The 23,747-nt window shown below is 40.1% G+C and overlaps 1 protein-coding gene across 1 annotated transcript; it reads right to left on the reverse strand.

Moving 5' to 3' along the window:
* Nucleotides 1-34: 34 nt before the first annotated feature.
* Nucleotides 35-16,455, reverse strand: SERINC1 (serine incorporator 1). The gene is made up of 10 exons (XM_032184181.1): nt 16,309-16,455; nt 11,139-11,300; nt 10,158-10,351; nt 7,224-7,303; nt 6,909-7,046; nt 4,922-5,091; nt 4,704-4,794; nt 3,546-3,687; nt 3,179-3,409; nt 35-1,636 (listed from the first exon to the last, which is right to left on the reverse strand). The coding sequence occupies exons 1-10, from the start codon at nt 16,345-16,347 to the stop codon at nt 1,498-1,500; spliced, it is 1,386 nt and encodes a 461-aa protein (XP_032040072.1). The 5' UTR covers nt 16,348-16,455; the 3' UTR covers nt 35-1,497.
* Nucleotides 16,456-23,747: the final 7,292 nt, after the last annotated feature.

Raw genomic sequence — 23,747 nt, forward strand, 5'->3', positions numbered from 1 at the left:
ATCCACATGTTCAGCAATGAGACATGAGAAGTCATTACACAGTTTCATCCAAATTTATTAATAAGGTAACCACATATTCCAAATTACTACAAGCCTTACTAATCCTTTCATTACCATCTCAAACTTGACTGACATGTCATTTCTGCAATAAGTGTCAGTGTCTGGGAGTAAATTTAAAATAAAAGCTTAGAGAAGAATTAGCAACAGGAAGTAACTGTATAAACACCACAGTAACAGGTAATTGTGACATCTGCTAAAGGCTTTAGGGTAACCCCCAATCAGACTGCTCAAATCTCAGCTTGTAGCAAGTAACAGAAATATATAAATAATGCAGCTTACGTACTTCAATTACAAAGCAGCAAGCACAAAAGCATTTAAGATTTCATAACTGCACAATAATAGTATTTTAATCAAACATCTAATGTTTTACCTTTTGTCTAGAACTACTTTGTAGGCTCAAGTCCATCTCCAGCAATGGACAGCAAAACAAAAAAAAACACAATACATTAGAAGAGATCAAAATTTAGAGCCCCAAATGTATTAAGAAACACTTCTGTCGAAGTCTCATTTAATGCAAGCCTCCGCTAGTTACTGTCATTGCAGTGCTCCTTTTCCTCTGCTTCTATTTTAATCACTATACCACAGAAATTCCTCTGAAGGGCCTACAGTTTTCATCATTCGACTCCCTGCAAACCCTCTGATTGTAACTTAGCCAAGAAAGAAGATGGCACACACAACAGCAATAAATTACAGCACAGCTATTCAGTTTAAACTACTTTTTAAAAATGTGTAGATGCATATTGTAAACAGGTGCCTTAAAAACATGCATCTGAGCATCTGCTACCAGGATGTTTCCTTCCCCCAGTCTGTCCATCCTTATGTCTGCAATGGATCCAATCATTCCCAGGAAGATATTAGCCTCTCCACAACCTTCAGGTGCAAGTTTCCCCAATTCATATTTGTGCTAAAGGTACTGCTGCCTTTACAAGAAAAGGTCAGGCTTTTATTGCCAACATGATGCAACGTGTCCCATAAGCTCTAACCTGCAATTTTGAGTCTAACAATTCTTACTCAAGACTTACTTTGGATTCAAGGCAACGCGGATTATCAAAGGCAGCCCCCCCCCTTTTCTTGCAAAGCCTGATCTAATAGTTTTGTTTATCTAATTAACACTTGCACATTTTTTCTCTAAAACTATTTAACGCAATTGAGGAGTGGGGAAAAAGACCTACTTCCCCAAGGCTTTGATCTATCTAATGCTTCCAACACACTAGAACTAGGGCAATCCTAAGAAAACCATCATCGTAGCAATTGTCACTAAGCTCAGTTAGAAAAAGTCATTTGGTGAAATGACGAAAATACACGATTCGAAGTGATCATGCAGAATAAAGCGGGATATACTACATGGATAGTACGTGTGCACACATATTTACAGCTACACTATAACCTGGAATACTGTTTGTTTCGAAGACACGATGAAGCTAATGCAATGCTTGCTTAGTCAAAGTCACGATTTGTGAGAACCAGCGGAGCAACCAGAGTCCACACGTACAACACGATGCCGATCCAGCTGGAAGATATCTTCACCCAGACAGACGGCCATTTGCTGGTCATTGTCTCATAAGAAGAATCCGGACTGTGAAAGAAAGAAAATAGAAGTTTGCTTTTCTGTTTTAATATGACATAGTAGTATAGTAAGCTACTCTTCAACATTTTCAAATAACACCTCTTCTACCCTTCTTCCAGGCAGTTCACACCAATCTGTATGAAAATGCCATTTGTAAGTTGATGTCATAGGAGATTGGAAAGCAACAGATGCTCAGAATGTACTTAATAAGAGAATCTGACAAGAAGCAGAAATAATTATTATGCAAATCTGTGGCAAGAGGAATTGGACAGTATTTACATATACTAGTAATGCAATTTACCTTGTGCAAAGACAACCCCTGAGACTTAATAATATTCTTATAATATTGGCCCAAGAAGGGCCACAAATCAAATCCAGAACATAACTATATTAAGAGTTACTCTAAAAGAAAACCTTTATAGTTCTGTTACTTTGGTACAAAGAGTTCATTAACAAATTATTAGAGACCTTTAATTTTTGTTTTGAATTCTGAGTAACATCTGCTCAAGCTGTTACACATCTGTTTGTGTATTAGCAAGTGTACATAGCAGAAAGACTACCCAAATAACACACTGAATTCACATCTAGGAGTACTTTTATTGGGTGTATGTTTCAGCAAGCAGGCAACTTAGTTTGCTTCCACTACAGAGCCCACCTTAGAACAGATGATGTTAGAAAGGACCTCTGGAGGTCATATGCTCCAACCTCCCTCCTCAAGCAGAGACATCTAGAGCAGGTTGCTCAGTACCATATCAAGGTGGCTTTTGTATATCACCAAGGAGGGACACTTCACAACCTTTCTTGGGCAGTCTGTGCTAGTGTCCCTGGTAACCCTCACAGCGAAAAAAGCATTACTGATGTTCAGACAGGCTCTTGTGTTCCAGTTTGTGTCCATTGCCTTTTGTCCTGTCACCAGACACCAGTGGAAGAGTCTGACTGTCCTCTTTGCACCCTCCCTTGAGGTATTTATACACATAGATGAAGTTCCACCTGAGTCTGTTCTCCAAGATGAACAGTCCCAACTCTCTCAGCCTCTCCTCACAGGAGATGCTCCAGTACCTTCATCATCTTTGTAGGACTCTATCCGTTACATCCAGGTCTCTCTTGTACTGGGGAGACCAGAGATGGACCCAACATTCCAAGCATGGTTTCACCAGTGCTGACTAGGTGGGAAGGAACACCTCCCTCAACCTGCTGGCAATTACCATGTCCTACCTCTTTTTTCTAGCTCTGCCAGTAAACGCCTGGTCTGTCCTTGTTATTTTTAGCTGTTATAAGACTTAATCCTGTTCACTTCAACAGGACATATTTCAGCAGTCCAGTGAATCATGAGAATTGCTTTAGAAAAGACAATTGGTGCTTGTGAGAGAGGTTGACTACTGCAATTTTTAAATACAATTAATTTAATATGGATCAAACAGCAAACTTCTCTCAAGAAGTCCCAGTCAGAGCCCACATTCCTCACAGCACACCAGTTGTGAGCCACTGATCAGCTAAATGTAGCTTCTTGTATGCAGAGTATTAGCATACTGTATTATCAAGTGTAGATACCTGTACCAGTTGGTAAGTGTCATCATGATATACAGTGAAGCGAGGAAAAGCATGAAATGAAAGAAGGAGTAACTGTAAGTAACTCCATCCCTTTCATTATCTATGGCTCGGTGCACATCCTCTCCATCATCAAGGGAGCCATCATTCCTGGGCATTCCATCCTCAATCAGAGTTGATTCATCGCTGGTCAGCATCAGCTTGTTAACTTGGCTGTTATTGGATGTTCGGATGCTGTATTTGACAGGAAAGGATGCAATACTGTTACCCAAGTGAATACAATTTAGTATCTAATAAACAGAAATTATACAAGCTAAAGTAGTAATACAAGCTAATAGGATTTTTTTTTTTTTTTTTAAAGCAAACTTACCTTGAATAGAGGACACACAGCAAAAACAAAATCAGTCCTACAATTCCTTGTGCATCCCACCACTGCACTACTTGACCTTGGGTTGGAATGGTGGTGGTATTGTAACCAATGATGCTCAGCAAACTTGGGTTACAGCGCCTATCTGTGAAGGAAATTACTTCAGAACTTACATACACGTTTAAATATTTGTTCTGTTCTTGTTTTATTTCTACAGTGAATGCAGAGTAATACAAAGAAACTTTGTGACCAAAGTCCTGGATGATAAAAGCTCCACATGTAATTGTAGCCTATAGAATCTCTAAAGCAGACAAATAACAGTATGTTACATAAAACTCTTGTACAAGTTTTAAATCTTTTATCTGCTCTATGTATCAAGTGCTTTACTGTTGCATCTCATAATTAGATTCAACAAAGTAAAGGTGCTCTGCATATTAAATGTAAGAAATTCCACTGCTAGAAACCAAGTTTGACAACTACATAGTCTATAGATTGGGTATCAGAATCATCTCAAAGAGTTAGAAGAGAATGCTACAGCTCTCAGCATCCACAGATAATATGGAAGAAACAGCAGAAAGTATCAGATGATCTTATTTCCCTGTAATACTTCAGGAGTTACACTGACTCACGCCAACGTTGTTACACAGCGTAAGATATTGTCCGCAATTAAGATTAAAGGGCCATTTCAATGCCAGAGGCAATTAAAAGCCCCAAAATCAGTATTTGGGGGTTTATATACATCAATAGAATTACTGATTTATTTATTTTTACAGAGATGTTCAGTTGTTTTCAGACAAGATAAGAAATCTTCCATTAGGAAAAAATACAATCAGTAGAATCTCTGTCACCAGGCAAGAAGTTTCAAACTTAGTACTGAGATGAGCCTTGTACCCAATTTAGCCTACTGCAACCTTGCCAAAAGCATGCAGAAATTCTTCTATACAATAAACATAAGAGCAAGTCAAAAACATGATCTTTGGAAGAACTGTTTTTTCAGTTTTATTACAGAAAGTTGGGGCTGTGGGAGAAACCACAAACTATGCCTGCCTCTAACTTGCATACATTATAACACCTCATTCCAATACTGCTTCGCAAATAGGTGAAAATACAGTTTACTGCTAACCTGGCACCCGAAAAGCCATGTACTGCTGCTACACTTACCTGGTTCATTGGTCATGGCTGACCAAGTCAAATACATGGTATAAATTGTGATCACAGAAGACTGCAGCAAACCAGACCTTGGCTGAGATTCCTGTATGAAGTAGTCACGAAACAGCAAAGTTAAGCAATTAAAAGGTCTCACACATGATTGCATAATAGGTTTCTAATACTGAAAAAATAATACAGAAAAATAAGAGAGAACAGAATTAAAGCCATACCTGAATCTTTGGCAGAATTGACATTACAGAAGCACCGATACACAGCAACATATTAACACTGATGAATGTCTTGTTTTCAGAACAGCCTTCTGGATGAGTGTAATAAACATAAAACAAGACAATAGCTACTAGTGACAGCAGATAATTGACAGCCGTAGCTGACAGCAGAGCTGTGAAGAGAAACAAAAAGAGTTGAAATGATTAATAATAAACTAGTAAAACTGAAATAATATTGAATGATGATCATGTTTTGAGTATTTTATACAAAGACAGAATTGGAGAGCAGCTCTGGGCTCTGAAATGTAAATGATATAAGATTCCTGAAATGAAATAGATGTTAAAAAAAAAAAAAAAAAGTGAGGCCCAAAGCCGTATTTCATTTCCCAGTGCTCTAAGAGCAAACAAGACCACAAAGAATGAAGGAATATAGTTCTACTACATATACTTTGGATAAAGGCTTTAAAAAAACAAAATGAAGAACTACTACTCAAATAGAAAGAAATACAAAACCTATTTCCAAATTCCATCTTATTAAGAATAAGAAAGAATAAACCAAAGCAGCCACTGCACAAGGACAGGTTGAGCTTTCTTTGGAAAGGACTAAATCATCACACCTGAAACTGCTTTATTAAAAATTAACATACTTCTCCAGTGAAATGACTTGTACTTTCCTTCACTATCTCAATTGTTCACTCAGTGTATGCCCACACTGGGTTTACATAGTAAGATTTTGGTATCGGGGGGGCTGCAGGGGTGGCCTCTGTGCGCAGTCCAGAAATTGCCCTATGTCAGAGCAGAGACAGCTTCAAAAGAGACCTGCTGCTGGCCACAGCTGAGCCATGGAGCAACACTGGGTGGGCCTCTGGGAGAGGAGATTGAAGAAAAGGGGGGAAAAAAAAAACTGCTGCACAACTGCAGGAGAGGCCCCTGGTGGAGCAGGCTGTCCCCCTGCAGCCCATGAAGGAGCCCACGTGGAGCAGGTGGATGTGGCCTGGAGGAGGCTGCAGCCCATAGAGAGCCCCCACAGGAGCAGGCCCCAGGCCAGAGCTGCAGCCCATGGAGAGGAGCCCACGCAGGAGCAGGGCATCTGGGGGGAGCTGCCACCCACCCGTGGGGGACCCACGCTGGAGCAGTTTGCTCGTGGGAGATGGACCCCATGGTACTGAGCAGTGTTGGAGCAGTTCTCGAAGAGCTGCTGCCTGTGGAAAGCTCCAGCAGGCGCAGGTGGGGAAGGACAGCATCCTGTCGGAGGGACCCCATGGGCAGCAGGGGCAGAGAGTGACCATGAAGGAGCGGCAGAGACAAAGTGTTAGGGACTGACTGCAGCCCTCATTCTCCTGCGCTGCTTGGGAGGAGGACACAGAAGAGGCAAAGGTGCTTTTAGTTCTCACTGCTCTTGTCTGTGATAGGCAGTGATAGGCAAGAAATTCTATTCATCTCCCCAAGCTGAGTCTGTTTTGTCCATGACAGTAATTGGCAAATGATCTCCCCGTTCCTTTGAGGAAATTGAATGAAAAAGTGGTTGTGGTGGAGTTTAGCTGGCCATCAAGTTGAAACCACCACAGTATCTTAGAGGAATGACAGACAAACATACTGAACTTACGCCTAATATGAACAGTAGTAGACTAGTTTATTTTTAATTGGTGCTAAGGGGTAACAAAGCCTATGACTGGGTGGAAGAAACACACACACAGCAATAGCCACTTCTCTGCTATCATAAATTGATGCCACGTGTCTAGAGATTAGATCTTATTAGTCAGCCATAGATGCTCTTCTCCCACTCCCTACCCTCCACCCTCTCTCTCCATTTTTAACTTGGTACCAAAAGGACAGCTTGACAACTGAGCTGAACTATACCTTCTGAAAAAATGGTATTTATGCTCAAAGTAGACCTTCCACACTCTTGTAAAATACGCTATTGTGGTGAATGATGTATTCAACATAGTTTACAGTGAAATTAATTTATTTTTCAGTTGTAATACAATACCTGCATACCAGCATCTTGAGTTTCCTTCCTCCATTTTTTCAACCCAAGATTCATTCCAGGAGTGGGCAAAGTCAATAAGCAATACCAGCTGAATAAGAATAAAGCAGAATGCTCCAGCCATACCTACATAAAACCACACTATAAAGAGAAATAAAACCAGTTTAGAGCCATTTATAATTTACTGCCCTGTCTCAAACACAGAAAAGGTCTATAGTTATGCAGCTACTGGAAAAAAAAAGCTATCAGCACACACTTAATTTACTTTTAAAACCAGCACGATCCACCGTGATCCAGTAGAAGGCAATATTCTCTTACCAGTAGTAAAAGGTCCCTCTGGGATGAAGAAGGCTCCAACACTAATAGCAAGTGCTGTTGCAAATTTAAAGAACCAGAATCTAAAAGGAAAAAAAAAAAAAAAAGGAAGTCAGGCAACTACTGAAATATGATTTGCTTCACAAAGACTCAGACAACACAAAATGTATTCATAGCAGGCTTGTTTTTTTAATTCATTCCTTAACTCAGATATTTCAAGATAAAAATCTTTTTCCCCCCTCCAGAAAACGATGCTTAAACCATGCTAGACTCATAGTGTTCAATACTTATTTCCCATAAATATCTCCCTGATGTACAAAGCCAGGATGGTACATAGTTGTGAGCTTTTTTTTTTTATCCCCAAAGTTTTTTAGCTAGAGTAATGAGGTTATTGAACTCCATGTATACCTAAGTCATAGGCACAAAAGAAAAAAATAGAAAAGCCTTTACTTGTTAATATTAAAACTAAAAAGGGAGATGGATTTGGTTGGTGCCTACAATGAGAAAAAGCTTATGCTCGAATTCCCTACCAGTCTCAAATCGATTCTTACACAGATGTATAAAAACCTTGATTTTTCCCATATAACTTTAGACTTTAGGCTGACACCTGATAAGGATTTATCACAGCAACAAAAACAAAGGATTTATCCTTGACAGAAAGCAAACAAGTAAATTGAAAGCCCTTGTTCAAAACCAGCAGCATTGCACTTTTTCCAATAAAACACATGTGCTCCTGGATAAACAGTTCAGTTGTCTCTTTCATATGAGACAGGGAAGTCTTTTAGTATTTTCCAATGATTCGCCATACACATACCAAATGAAGACTGTTCAAATACCCTGCATAGGGAACTTCAAATTGAAAAATTACCCCCAACATAACTATAAGATGGTAAAGACTTCCTGATCAGAATGACACAGCTCCTAATATGGGCACAATACCAACTACATGTACTTCAAAACTCAATATAGCACAAAGACATGTACCACACCCTCACAATGTCAAACAGCTGCATGGTCTTCAAGTTTTCTAACCCTTCCCATCTTTTTCCATACTTCAGTCACCATCCCCGATCAGAACAGCCCAAAGATGAGATTAGACATCTTCGGATAAGATCTCTTGAGAGAATTTCAATTGCGTGGAAAAGAACTATGTAAGATGAAAGAAGTACGGAATATGGGAAAAATGAATTCACTGTGATATAAACTGATCAAACCCAATATTAAAGTTGAATTAACATTGGAAAAATATTGTATAATAAATTTAAAAAATTACCCCCAAAACCCACCAAAAAAAACACCACCAAAACCCTAACCCCAAACCACTACCCACAAAAACTAGTTATTGAAACCACATGTGGTTTTTTAAGCAAATGTCATTATCAGGTATAGAAATAAGAACCGTTTCAATTTTGTGTAATTATTCTCTAATTCCAGATCTTTTAAAAGGATTTTAATGCTTTATCCACATACAGCTTGCATGACAGCTGAAAAGACAACTTCTCTGAAATAACACCTACAGCTGCCATGTATTCTGTACAAGTTAGCAATAATCCTCTGAATACATTATAACTATTTTAACTGTTTTTTTCCCCCCTATTATTTTTGCTACCCTGAGATAAGAAGCCTGCTGTTACAAATACAAAGGAAGTGAACACTGACACTGGATCAAATCAACCGCGTTTGACTTACAAGTGTGAAGAAGTATGTAATGCATGGGAAACCTTAATATTCTGAATATTTCAAATGACTGACACAAAGATTACGTTACAAACTATTACTGAAGATACGTACGATTTCAAAATCAAAACCCACTGTTTCATAAGGCTACCTGTAAAGCATATTATTGAAGCAACTACCTGTTACAGAGGTATTAGAAGTTAACATCATTAAATATTTTACTGGTAGCTGTCAAAGAGTATCATTTTTCCTTTTATCCTACTCTTGACACTAGATTGGCTAAGAGTAAATTGCTGTAGGTTGTATACCAAGTACTGAAATTTGCACTGAAGCTCCAGGTAAGTGTTACAAGAAGATCCCAAACACTTGAGAAGTGGTCTTTGGTAAGAAGATTTCATACCACGTAAAATGTTTTTATTGTTAAAAAACACCTCACACACTCAACAACTTAAAGCGTTTATAACAGAACATACTTGATCCATTTCCTTTTTGCTTTTAACAAGTACGTTTTCAGACAGTTACCTATGGTAGTACTGGAAATATTTAGAGGATACTCTCATGAACAAAGTAAGCGGAGAAAAAAAGAAGCTGAACTGAGTCCCTATTGCTAATGCATATTAACAATACCATATCCAGATTTTTTTCTTCAGATCTAAACAAAGAAAAGAACTAAAGCAATATTATGTTCAGTCCTAATTATTTTCTTTCCCTCTACAGATTTAAGAAGTTACACTACAGTAGTTGACCTTGGAAAAAGAGTATCACTTGAGTCAACCTGCAAGCTGAAATTCCACTATTATCTTCATACGAGATGTTACATATCTACATATATCGAGAAGCTCAATAAACATCAAAGTTCGACAGAATGCAACTCCTAGAGGACAAATGAGGATTTTTAAACTTACTACTTATGAAAAAAAAAAAACCTCAGTAGAATGAAACCTGTTGCCATTTTTCATTTTTAAATTTTGTTTTCTTTGACAAAAGAAAAGCAGAAACTAATTTTGGGAAACATCTGGACAGATTACCACCTGTCATAGTTAGTTTTCAGAGCCTCAACACCATGTGTATCATTTTCTTTTACAAAAATTAACCTGTTCTAAGAACTCTAACTTTGATTGCCCTCTACTGCAACAATACTCCTCTCACTTTCCAGAATTCTTTGTTTGTGGAACAGCATGCTTTACTGCAGACTTAGTTTTCACAGTAGCTGCATCACACACACAACCACCAACCTCACTTCTCATTTCTGTATCTTACCCATTGTGCACAGCTGCTCTTGGGTCATTGCTGCTCTTCACTTTGATCATCAGTAAGGAGAAGAGAAGAAAGAACATGGCCATACCAAAGCACACACGGTACACTGCTTTGTAACCAACTAACACATCACAATTCACATGGCCGTGCACACCAGGAATGGCTGTTCCAATTCCTCCATCACAAAATCCAGGAATCTGTGATAAACACAAGATACATCAGTGATCTGTAAAAGGTATCCTGTGAGTAAATATACATTATCATTTTGTTAATATACATTTCATTAATATTGTAACTTCACACAACTACAAACTTTGCAGAAAGTGATATTGCAGGGTTGTATAGTTAAAGTCTAAACCAGAATATTAAATGCACTGAATTAAGAACTAAAAGGAAGAACAAAAGCTTGCCTAACAGAAGTTGCTATCAAAAGTAGATATAACTTTGTATAACTAAAACTGTAAAAATCGTCTAAGCACTTCCAACTTCCCTGTGTGAAAAATATCCTACTGTCCTTAGTGAAAAATATATTTGCTACACATTTGCAGACTTAAAATTTTTACTATTACAGCACAATGAAAACTAGAAGACAATGTTAGTCTGTGGTTCTTTTACTCTTTTATACTCTTATTAACATCAAAGAAAATCAATTAAGTGCCAAAAACACAAGCATCTCAATAATCAACAATTTAAACCTCTACAAATATTAATTACAATTTCCTGTTTGAGGAAAGACTTTTCTTTCTTATTCAAGTTATTAAAGAAAAGATACAATTTTATTTCTAAATAGTGCTTTTCATCTATGCAGTGACGCTCCCAAGAGTTCATCATTTACATGATCTATAATCAAAGTAATAATGATTGTGAAGCACAGGTGGCAGCAAAATGTGGTATTCCCAAATTAAACCCATGCTTTCAGGATATCATTTACAATTATCTGTGACATTTGTTCTACCAAACACATTAGCAAAGAAGTAACCCGACCTTTTTCAGCTGCTCTTCCATTCCTGGTATTAACATCACGCAGGCAACGCTCACGCCGATGAGTAAGAAGAACGCATAAATCAGCCTTGTGATGGTGGAGTTGTTTCCACTGGGGCAGCATCGGCACAGCAGACACGGGGCACTTCCACACAAACATGGTATCTGACAGAGACACAGAAGGTAAAAACATGTTTTTTGTTTTTTTTTGTTTTGTTTTGTTTTTTTTTTTTTTAAGAAAACTTTGCATTCCTTGGTCACAGTCAGGCTGTGTGGATCCCCAGAAGTTAGATGGAAAATGACTCATGCTATGCATCTCATCTCCAGCGTAGACTGAGTGGCTGCAACACGTTACAGAGCCTCCTAACAGCCTTGGCAGTGGTTCCTAATGTACCACTGTACAGTACAGTTACTGCCTCATCAAAAGTAATCACTTATCCATTCAAAGGAATGGAAGACTTGTTTCTGGCTTGTTTGTTCTGGTTTTTATATTTTATTTCATCTAATTAAGATTCAAGGATTACTTTTGTTTATCGACTACATCCTCCCATCCACAGCTGCAGAGATGAAACATATCCCACAGAAAAAAAGAGTCTGAGTGCAAGACTAGGTGTGCCTTCAGCACCTACTGGAGCTGGGCTGCAGTCCCTGCTGGGGCAGAGTCATGCATCACAGACAGCAGGTAAAACAGCCTAAAGCCAAGGCTGTAATTTATTGTGTTTTTAACAGCCACTCACACTTAGGTATCATGTAAATCTCTGTTAGCTGGCAACGGTACAGTTACAAAGAGCACAAATAAAGCAAAGCATGCATTATCAGCTCAACCAATTATCAACAGCAAGATCTGGATAGGAATGTTCTACAGTTGTAGGTACTAGGAGGGTCAACTGAGGACAAAAGTAACTTGCATTCAGTGAAATCTTTTCTTTATCAGAAAGCTGTGGGAAGAAGGGAGCAGATTCACTGAAAGCACCTGTACCTCACCCCTTCCCAATTCTCTGTCACTTGCTGCATGACAACTGAGGGAGCAAAAGAAATGCAAGTGCCCACAACTACACATAAGCCAGAAGAGGGAAGATTCAATCAAAATGCATTTTTTTATTGTTTACAAATAAATTTTAGGAAAAAAAATGGGAAATTCCATTGACTGGTTAATAGCTAAGGTTTTGGAGACCACGTATTATCCAGTTTCAGTAAAATCTACCAATGTGAGAATCAAATGCATCCCCTGCTACAGTTGCCACCAGGTCTATTAAGGGACTGCTGCTCCATGTGAATGAACTACAAGAGAACCTGCAACCCACACAGCCCCCACACTGCTGCAAACCTCGCTGCTCTCCCAGCACAAGCTCAGGTACACCTCTGTCTGGCAATAAAAGCCACCCAAACACGGGAGAACAGGAATAGCAACAGGGCCTCATGACCAGTGCGAGTCAACCATCCAGGGTGCAGGCATCTGCCAGAGTTCCTACAAGTTGAGTCACTCGGCAAACAGGGCACCGGCAGCCTGGCACCACCAGCAAGGCCCCGGGGCCAGCAGGAAGACTGTCAGGATGCTCCTGAGAGGCCCTGGGGAAAAGGGACCCATCTTCTCTTCTGACAGGTTCAACCAGACCCGCATGCTGCACCCACAGCCCGGGGCTTTTAAATGATGGCCTTATATTCCTCCCTGTGCTCTTTCTTAAGGACACAAGAGCCGGGAATTTTCACTCCACTATGGTACACAATCATTTTTAAATTAACAAACATCACAATTAAAATCACTTTGCTAAAAAAATAAGCGAATTTAAGCAGATTTTCAGTGTAACTATTCCAGTGCACTCTTTTTGACCTCCTCCTCCTCCTCTATTCAATAACATTGCAACACAAAGTGTAGGAAGATGCTGATTACCAGCAGCTACATTAGGGGTGTTTGTGCTTAGTAAGCAGGAAATGTGTGGCAAATATGACCCAGTCCTGCATCAGGACTTTTTAGAGTGCTAATGTATTTATGGTATTTCCTTCTTCTGAATAAATAACCTCTCTACTGAAGGATATTCCTATTTTCTGCTCAAAACATTAATTTATAGAACTAATTCTGTTGGTATTCATATTTTTAAAGATATTGCTGAAAAAAGGTTGAATTCAGCAGAGCAGGATACAAGCCTAGGTTCAGAGCCTAGGTTTATCTGCTGCGGAGAAGTTGGAGCAAGGACTCTTGGGCATAAAAATAACTCCTCTGGGTTATCCCAGTGTTTAATTGCTTGTTAAGTGCCCAGGTAATCGAGGCAGCTTCCTTCCGAGTGTATCAAAAGGAACACAGATGATTGCACCTAACCTGGATGTTTCTAGAGGGTCACAGGAGCTGAAAGAAAGATCACTGCGTGATCTTTGGGAAACACGTGCCCTAACTGAAGCAACGTGCCTCGCTTGATTTTACAAGTCTGAGCAACATCAGCTCTTAAAACACGTGGCCCCAGACAGCTCATTCTTACAGGCTGTGACCATGCACATCTCTGAGCAAGAGATACCTACTGATACTATTCATACAAGCTGGCTCCTATGGGAAGCCACATTACAGTCCCTTTCTTCCAGCAAGATAAATATACACCACTCCTATAAAACAATATTATACTATCAAATAATATTATTATACTATCATCAAAACCACTGCTAATGAGTAGTAGCCTTCAAATAGAAGGGGGAACAAAAAGGAACCTGCCCATGGAATGCAGTTCATAGGAGATAAGGACAGTCTCCGTCAATTTCTTTCCTCCCAAAATCAGAGCTCTGGTCCTACAGAAAACTCCACAGCACAAACAGCAAGCTACTATTACACACATCAAAGCTTAAAATCAACTCAGGTTCAACTTCAGGTGAAATTCAGCTTAGTCACAGATGCAGACAAAGAGCTACTCTGCAATTAGCTTTTAGCTCATTTTCATAAGGAAGCTAGGGCAACAATAACAAAAATCCATTGCCATCCAGCAACTCTTGAACCTACTGAGCAACATATGTTCCTGCACATTTTTTAGAAAAGAAGCAGTTCAGTGGTGTTCACGGATGCACAATAAGAACACACCTATTCCAGGAGCAGCCAGCCGGACAGACAAGCTAATTCATGCTTGCCAAACTCATCACTTCCTTTTCTAGGAAATTACAGGAGGATCACACAAGATAATGTTGCAGGACACAGGAGAAAGAAAACCCCATAAGTCTACTGAAAGTCAATCGTTACTACTACTGATGTGCACCAAATAAGCTTTTGATATCAAATGTAATCTTCTTACTGGGATAAAGTCTAAATGATTATGCACTGCATTCAATGTCTGCACAAACACTAAGCCCCTACTGGGCCTAGTTAGGTCTTAGCTACATCATCCCTACCCATATGCTTAAAGCAACCAATTCAATCAAGATGTTTGTTTTGACAGAGAGTATTAAAGCACTAGAAGCAGCAGACAAGCTGTTTCAGAGAGCACTGCAATACAAGCAAGCCCCAGTAAAACCATCAGGACTGACTGACTGATCCAGGCCACTGGAATCAGAAACCTTTCGGAGAGATGACAATGCTCTTTAAGGCTTCGCCCCATCCCCTGTCTCTCACAGGCTCTTCTTTGCTCTTAAAGACTGCCAGATCAGCACAGTCCAGCAGAGTGCAGTCATAACCAGAAGTACCACCACACACACAAAAATAAAAAAAAAAATCGAGAAGAAATAAAGGCACGAGGTTGGATGCCGAGGTTACTCAGCACAGCTCTGTGTGACACAAAGCACAGCCCCACAAAGCAATGCCAGCAGCACCACCTTCCTAGAGAGACGAGGAGCAGTGATCCCGGCCATGGCACAGCCTGCCCCAGCACAAACCCCACATCTGGCTCCCCCACACACTCCCCCCTCACAGCTGGTTCCTCTTTCAGAGCCATGAGTTATTTACACAGACACATCCTTAGGGGCCACATCCACTTTCGACTCCTATGCTGCATAGGCTCTAAGTGCTGATTAGCTGTGGTTTTAACTGTGGAATGAAAGTCAACACTTCAAAGCCATCAGAAAAAAAAATGTTTTGCCTAGACACTTTAAAGGAAGGGATGGGAGTTACCCACAGAAAATCAGATTTAGCCGAGATTACATGACTACAGAAGTCATTTTACTTAAAAGACCATTAGCAGCACTTGAAAGCAGTTAGTTGTCTCTAGAGAAAACAACACTCAAAAGCAGAAGCAAGTACACAGGGATTCATCATGCGCTGCAAACACCAGTCAGTCACCAGAAAGGCTGTTTATGCACCTGAAAATGCAGCATGCATTAACTCGAGTATTTTCATTACAACTAGCTATACTGTCACCCAGTATTTGACAACAATTAAAGATGTTAAGGTATCTATATTCAGCTAGCAATTAAACCCTAAGTAGCTTAATCCATTAAGTGGTGTTTAAAACGTTGATTAAAGCAAAACGAACACTGACAGGATCTCTTTAGCAGGATATCATCAGCACTCTGGTAGCTTATTTACACGCCTATCAGCCTGGAAGCTTACTTCATACTCAGTGTCTCTATGGTCCTTCTATTAATTTTGCACAGCAGATTAAGGAGTTATGTTATCATCACTCTCAATAATATCATTCTACTAGGAAAAAATGAAGTTTTATCTATTGGTGTATTATACTGTTGAGATAGGAGCTTGAATCTAGCTTTAGTAGACTATAATTGCCTACTAAAAGGCTATACAGCCTTATAAAAGGCTGTATGAGCTCCTGTTTAAATGGATATAACTTCATTTTATCTAAGCACGACGAACGCGATATTTTAGGCATGGAAATGCAGGCTTCCACAGTCCCGCTGACATTTTCATCCCAAATATCTGAGGATTCACCACCCGCGTGACTGTGAGTTATTCACACAAGGCCTAGCTTTAGAAAGACACCGGCGAGACAAAGCTGCCACAGAGGGCGGAGCTGCCCGGACAAAGCCGCAAGGCAGGAGCGGCCCTGAACCGGCAGCGGGGCGCCGCGGCCGCGCTGCTCCCCCGAGCCCAGCACCGACCCGACCCGTGCAGACAGCCGGTACGGCCGTTAGGGACCGGGGGAGGGGGGGGCTGGACGCCTCCCACCCGCTAACGCAGCCTCGGAGGCGCCCGGCGGGGCGACGCCCTGCGAGGGGAGGGGAGGGGAGCGCCCGGGGGCCGCCTTACCCAGCTGGCGACGGAGCAGAGCCCCAGCACGCTGCCCATGGCCGCGCCGCGCCGCGCCGGGAGGGGCTGCACAAGATGGACGCGGCGCCGCCGCGCGATCCGGCGGGGGCTGTTTACGGCTCGCCCGAAGCTTCCGGCTCCTGGGATGGCGGCGGCGGCGTCACGTCCGGGGGCGGGGCGGGGCCGGCGGTGGTGGCGTCTTCGCCGCCCGCTGCTGGTGCAGTCCCAAAACCAAAAGTGGTTTCCTACAATAATGCTTCACAGCCCCAAAACAAAAAGGGTTTATACAGTAATGGGATGATCAAGGAATAGAAAATGCACGCTTCAATAATTAGGCAACATGAAAGATATGTTTTGGCCTGAAAAAAAAAAAAAAAAAAAAAAACATGACCACCTCCTTTGTCCCATGTGTTTTGATATTGAAAAGCTGTTATTTAATAAGTAACAAAAATAATTTTAAAATTAAGCAGTATGGCAGTTCATCTCATACTATGGCAGTAGACAACACATGGCTTCATCTTACAGATTAAGGAAAAGGATTTATGAGGAATGTTTTTGTGCTGCTCACACGTTTACCTTCAAGGCAGGTGCTTCATGCTGAGCTACTGCTCAGCCTGGTCTTTCATGCTGAGCCTGATGTTATTTATGAATATTGCTGAATCTATCATCTATAATTGATTTTAAAGATAGCTGTATTTTCAAAATAAAACGTGAAAAGAAAAAACTGCAAAGGAACTTTTGTGATCTGATGGTAATTGTGATTGTTGTCCAGCAATAAAAAAAAAAGGAATGGGAATAATTAACATAGTGGTTATACCTATTAATTTGAAAGGTAAGCACATAGAATTAGTGGACACTGAATGCTGAACTGAAATAAAATCCAACCTTCCTGTCCTAAGCAATCAGTTAAAAGAGGTTTTGAAATTTATCTAGAGTAAAATTTTGCTAAATTGAGACGCTCGATGGTGGGGGACAGAATGGACTGTTAGCTAGGATACATCTGCTCCTTCACTGAAGACTACTTGCCAGTGGCCACCAGGCTCTCTTTAGCCTATTACAATTAAATATCTCTTAGTCCTGCACAAACACAAGAATTTGGGTGCAGATAATCTCTGATGTGTATGTGAGGCCTGAACCATCTTCCCTACAATCTTTCTAGATGGGATGATATATTGTTATATAATTGATATATTGTTATATAATGGGACCTTTATCTGAAATAAGTAGCGTAATGGAAGTGAAATTGTAGTGTGCAACAAGGAAGAGAAAAGATACGGGGAGACAAAGGCAGTAAGCACTGCTTTTTCTCGTACTAGAGCCCAAGCCTGGGTCCTATAGGTGAGGTAGGTGCTATACCCTCCGTACATCTGCTCCTAGGGGGGCAGCGGAAGGGTAGGGATGGGGAATAAAAATAAAGCCTGTTCAGCTAGGCCTGTAAAGCCACAACAGTAATCCTTAATGATCACTTTTGTTTGTGTGCAATTTTGAGCCAGTAAAGTGTGCTTTGTTCATCTTCTACATAGTACTACCGCAGTAGACAGAAGATCCTGCAGGCCCAACATCACCTTACAGACAACACTGTGGCTAGCTTCATCTAATGAATTGAGTTCCTTTTTAACCTCTCAGAATGGTAGTACTTTCCTCCCTTTCCTTCAGGAAGGTTTAATTTTTTTTTTTTTCTGGAGTCTCCAAATGTGTGTCTATAACGGTTTCACAACAATGGGCAGCTCAGCTCCGCAATTGCTCATTTACTTTCTTTCCTTAACAGAACAGGGGGAGAAAATACAATGAAAAAAGGCTCAAGGGTTGAGATAAGGACAGGAAGATCACTCATCAGTTACTGTCATGAACCAGTCTCAGCAAAGGGAGATGACTATAATTTATTGCCTATCACTAGCAGACTAGAGCAGTGAGAAACTAAAAGCAAGCTAAAATCAACCTCCTGCCATCCACCCTCTTCTATATCCTCCCTCATGGGCTGCAGTCGGACAGCCTGCTCCACCAGGGGCCTCTCCACAGGCCGCAGGGGAACTTCTGCTCTGGTACCTGGAGCACCTCCTGCTGCACTGATCTTGGGGTCTGCAGGGCTGGTTCTCACTCCTCACTCCCACCTGCTGTTGCGCAGCAGTTGTTTATTTTTTTTCCCCCCCTTTCTTAAATCTGCTTTCACAGTGGGACAAATAACATCACTTATTGGCTCAGCTCTGGCCAGCAGCAGGTCCCTTTGGAGACGGCTGTGATCTGATATGGGGCAGCTTCTGGACTCTGTTCATAGAGGCCACCCCTGCAGAACCTCTGCTACCAAGTCCTTGCCATGTAAGCCTAACACAGAATCAATAATTAATGTGTTTTATTTACTGCTTCAGTATTCTTGTGATCTTCATAGTCTACTCTTTCTCATTACAAAAACCTCTGATAGCCAAGACAGACTGTTTCTACCCAGAGCAACCTGATCTCTTTTATTTCAACACATTAAATCGCATCATTGTTCTCTGATTAGGTAATAATTTCTGCTGTCTTATTTGTAGTATCTGCTGTGGAAAGATACTGAAGCATTACGTACACTTCACTGAACCAAGTCCTCCTCCTCCATCACATATTTTCCAAGAAATTACGTGAGAGAAGATCTGCTACAGGAATTTATCTGCTGAAATTTTATTTCACTTTCAAGTGAAATACAGCTTGCCTGCCATCTATTAATTATACTCTGAGATGTTGGTTGTGTCGATACAGTTTCTCAAAATTATTCTTCAGGAATTTGAAGTTCCGCTTTGGCTGTTCATATTCTGCTATGGAAATACTTAGGACTTTGTTTACCTTCAGCAATGGTGGTAAATGCTTTCCTTTGTACTGGAGTTTCTTTTAACTAGTTGTTGTCAGTCCACCTGCCACTAGAAAACCCTCTTGTAGCTTTGCTAGATTTGAGCCACTTTATTGAGTTACTTTATAAAACTCATTGCAGTGCTTGAGTTTTATTCAGTTTGAAGAGGGATAGAACCCCTTCACACACAGAAATCTGCCTCAGATTGCTTTCCAAAAGTGATCTGCTGTTTCCCTGTGAACTTCTTGAGCTTGTATACATATGAGAACCATAGATGTCCATTATTTGAGTAGTTGTCTGAAAATGTTTAGAAAATAACAGGACCAAGGTAGCTTTTCACTTTTTTTCTCTTTTCTCATTTCTGTTAGGGAGCTTATTGCTAGAAACTGTGTTTCTATCAGATGCATATTGGAAAATGAGTTTGTCTTTTCCAAACTAGAGACCACCAATCTATCCCATGGTCTGGATAAGTAACTTCCATCTACCCTTTCAGCGAGCACCAGCTATGTAAAGGGTTCAGAGCTTCTTTATGGAGGGGATCACAACCATGACGACACACACTTTAACCTGTGGAGGAAAGTGTTGGTTACCATTTTGTCTGCTTAGTTCTTGTCCTCAGACTGCTGACAGGAAGGGCAGGCTATACAGAAGATACACTAAAGAGGCGTATTTTAGGCAAGACTTTCCCAAATACATAATTTTATGTTAAAGGCGCTGGAGATCTAGGGACCCCGGGTGCATAATAGCACAAGTGTAATCTAGGACAGGTCAGACAGCTTTGTGATGCTGAACGTGGTGAGTGCATCCAGCATCCAGACAGCATCTGCCCCTCTGCTCCCCTGTTCTTTGCCAAGGGAGTATAGAGAACAAGACCTCCAGAAGGAAAAAAAAAAAAAAAAAAAGCCTTCTGACCACAACTGAAGGAGGAAAACGGGGCAGCCTTTTGTTCTACGGCACGGCAACACCCGTGCGGCGAGCATCCCCTAGAGGGCAGCGTAACACAAGAGTGGAAACGGCTCACGGCTGTGCACGGCAATCGGCAATGGAAGGGTGGGGGGTGTTTTTGTCTCAACAGTTAACAGAAAAATAGTCTACAGGCATCTATTCCTACAATAAATCTGTGTACACCGCTACGTGCCATTCTTTTTAAGCTATATTTAAGTGAAATCTATAAAAATCCTTTTTTTTTTTTTTCTTCCCTCAATCCTTTAAATCAAATTTAATATCACAATAATTTCTGTGATAACAGATTATGATATAAAGGCTTATATCTCTGTTGTCAGAGACACTTCGAGCACAAAAGAATTTACATAATCCAAAAACATAAAACTCTTGTTTCTGGTGGACTGTACAGAGACTGATATGAAAGAGATCTGAAGTGAAATGGAGTTCAGAGGCCATGATTTTTAAGGATTTGAATAGATGTAAATCTAATTCTAATTCCAAGAAACAGCTAGGACTACAAAATAAATATTTCTCTTGGTTTCCTTCTTATGACTTTTGTTGTTGTTGTTCTAACAAGCCCCTTTTATTTTGGTAAAATTAAATGATGTAGTGGATTCAAATGGTGGAGCATTACTATATATTTTTATAAAATTACATTGTCATCTTCAAAAATATAGTGCTGAGCAGATAAGCAACATAATTTTTAAATAAATATGTATTGATTTAATCAATCTTTAGAAAACATTGAATAATTTGAAATGTTTTTTACAGTACTGTAAAAAATAAAAATAAAAAAATATATTAAAAAAAGACTTTTAACTGCCATGAAGCAAAGAACAGAGCAAAAAATCATCAGATTGTGACAACTGCTGTCATTCCATTCTTGGCAACAGAAGGTAAAATGAAGGTTGGGTCAGGGCTGTTATTAACATTCCTGCTAAGCCTCATCACAGGCATTGTAAGTGAGGGAATAAAGCTAATTTCTACCTCTGTCACTGCTATTGTCTGCTTGGAAAAAAATATCTCCAAAAGTAAAATAACAAGACAGTTCCACATCTCGACATAATGCTTTATCTTCTTAACAGGAAAAGACAGAAACATTTGTAATAAAACACCTTCAATTTATACGATCCAATGTTTTTAAATAATGGGCATCTTGTACACTGCTGCTAGCATTGTGCCTTTGTGTGACGACAACAATTTCCTTAAAACCCAATATTGACAACTTAGTCTATTCCCATCTTTCTTGGTGGTCCAAAGGTGGGAAGCTTTGTGTTTGTATTATTCATCTCGGGGAAAATTTTAAAGAAATCTCTGGAATTCATCAATGATTTTTTTCCCATTATTTTTTTGTCAGTCAGTGAGATTTTAGAAGACCAGGATCCATTTCTGTTGTCCAAAATCACCCTATCATGTCTACTAGAGAACTCCAACAACTATCTGAGAGGATGTAAGGACACATAAGGGGCATCACACTTGGCTGGCCCTGCTCTCAAGCCTCTGTGACTGGAGACATGGTCTCACTGAATCCACTGGAGGCAGCTTGCAGCACGAAGTGGATCTAGGCTTGCCTGAATCCACGCTGGCAGGCTGCAGTTTCTCTGGTACCCTGCTCCCTGCCTATGAACAAACACTAATCAACATCGTAACAGGAACAGAGAGAGCAAATGCTCTGAAAGCTCCCACACACATCTTTCATGTATCACAAGAGATGCTGTTTTTGGCAAATAGATGCTGTCAGCAGGAAGCTTTATTTGAAATATATCTCACAGAGTAGCAACAATGGCTTCTCCTTTGGTGGAGCATCAGACTGTTCTGCCCCCATCAAATCCCCAGCATCAGGTTGTATCTGCCCCATAATGCTGTCCACTCTCCCTGCTGGGAAGTGCTCAGCCAGTGAGTGGTACTCTGCCCAAGTCCTCCTCCTTCCCCTACGCTCAGGAAAGTAAATATGACCTTTCAGTTAGGAACCAAACCAGCTCCTCCATGCTCCATAACACTGAGTGTCTATGATTTTTAGTGAAAGTGAGCAACCACCAGCCGTAGTGACAGTGCTGAGGAACTGGTACATCCTCTGTTGTGCAGCTGTGTGTGAAGTACCAGAATTGATGGTTCTCTTCAAACACCTTACAGCCAACTGGGAGAACAGTAGATGTCTCCAGGATACTTGAGTAACTGAGGAGTAACTTGGGAGTGGATGGTAACATGCTTCTCTTCACTGAGATTTCACTGAGAAACTTTTTTTTTTTCTTTAGAAAGTTTCCTCAGCTTTTACTCTGAGCAGATTTAATAAAATGATCTTAGCAAAGATCTTAAAGCTGTGCTGTCACCACCTATGTGTGTGTGTATAAATTATCCTAATAGGTGTGGATACATGCAGTTTTTGTTGTTTTTCATTTTCCATGTAGATGTGCATATATATATGTATGTGTTCATTTACATATCTGCATGTTGCACATTGATGTACATATACACATACACAAATACACGTACACATATGTACCTTTTTGCATTAAGATATTACTTGAAATGATCTGCCATACCAGCACTTCAGATGAATTTCTTGGCACCTCACTTTTTATTTCCACATTATATGCACACATCCATTTGGTTTTTACTTACTTCTGTTAGTAATGGCTAATTTGGAGGCAAATTCTTTTCCTTTTTTTTTTTATAAATACCTCTCAAATTGTGAGTGAAATCTACATCTGGGCCAAAACCTTAACTGGCACAGGGTCACCTGTCTCCATTGAATTTAATGGACATATGTGTCCCAATCTTAATTAAAAAGGTGATTATTTTTCTATATATAGTAAGCAGCACATATAATTATTCAAGCAGTAACATTTGTTAATTGCATCTCTTTTGAAAAATACAAGTAACTACTGTCTCATCTAAAAATAAGTCAAGAAATTTGGATATTTTTAGCTCAGGATTAATAGGCAAGACTTAAATGAGACAATTTAATTCTAAATGGCCTCAGACTTTTATACCTCATAGTTAAGGCCTAGGCTAGAGGAGGATAGTGGTCTAGGCAACATCTGCTTAATCTCTTTTCTGGACAGCAGTATCTGGAGCAGTCAATTATTTCAGTAATTTTTTTTCAGTAACCCATAAAATACATACTTAAATATAAAAAGCCAAACTGTTACAGAAAGCTGAAACTTTTTCAGATATTATTATTATTATTATTATGAGAATAAAAATGTTGTTTTTGCAGAGTTACATTGTTTAAAGGTAAGGAATGTGGTATTGAGATATGCTTGAAGTGATAAGAAAACTTAGCAGGAGACCTTGTAAAATGCAGACAACCAAACTCCTTAGAACAATCAGGTGAAAATCATGGTGTCAAGTCAAGTCAGATAAGTGAAGAAACATTACCACTTGAAACTGTAAAAAAGTCAAAAGAAATTAGAAATTTAACAGGCCAGCAACTGAAGGTCATGTATTGTCTGTGAAGCATCAGATAGGTTGTGAACCTGGATTTCCCAGTCAATGGGGAAACAGGGGAGGGTCCCTGTCATCGAGAAATAAAGTATATAAACAGTACTGTGTGACTAGTAGGTGCACTCCTGCTTGTGGGATGCCTGCCATTGCAATTGCAAATAAATTACTACTTCACTGAGATCCTCGCCTGAGCCTGAGTTATTGGCTACAGAGTGTTTCTCACATT

This window comes from Aythya fuligula, chromosome 3, assembly GCF_009819795.1.
Source record: "Aythya fuligula isolate bAytFul2 chromosome 3, bAytFul2.pri, whole genome shotgun sequence".
Lineage (NCBI taxonomy): Eukaryota > Metazoa > Chordata > Aves > Anseriformes > Anatidae > Aythya > Aythya fuligula.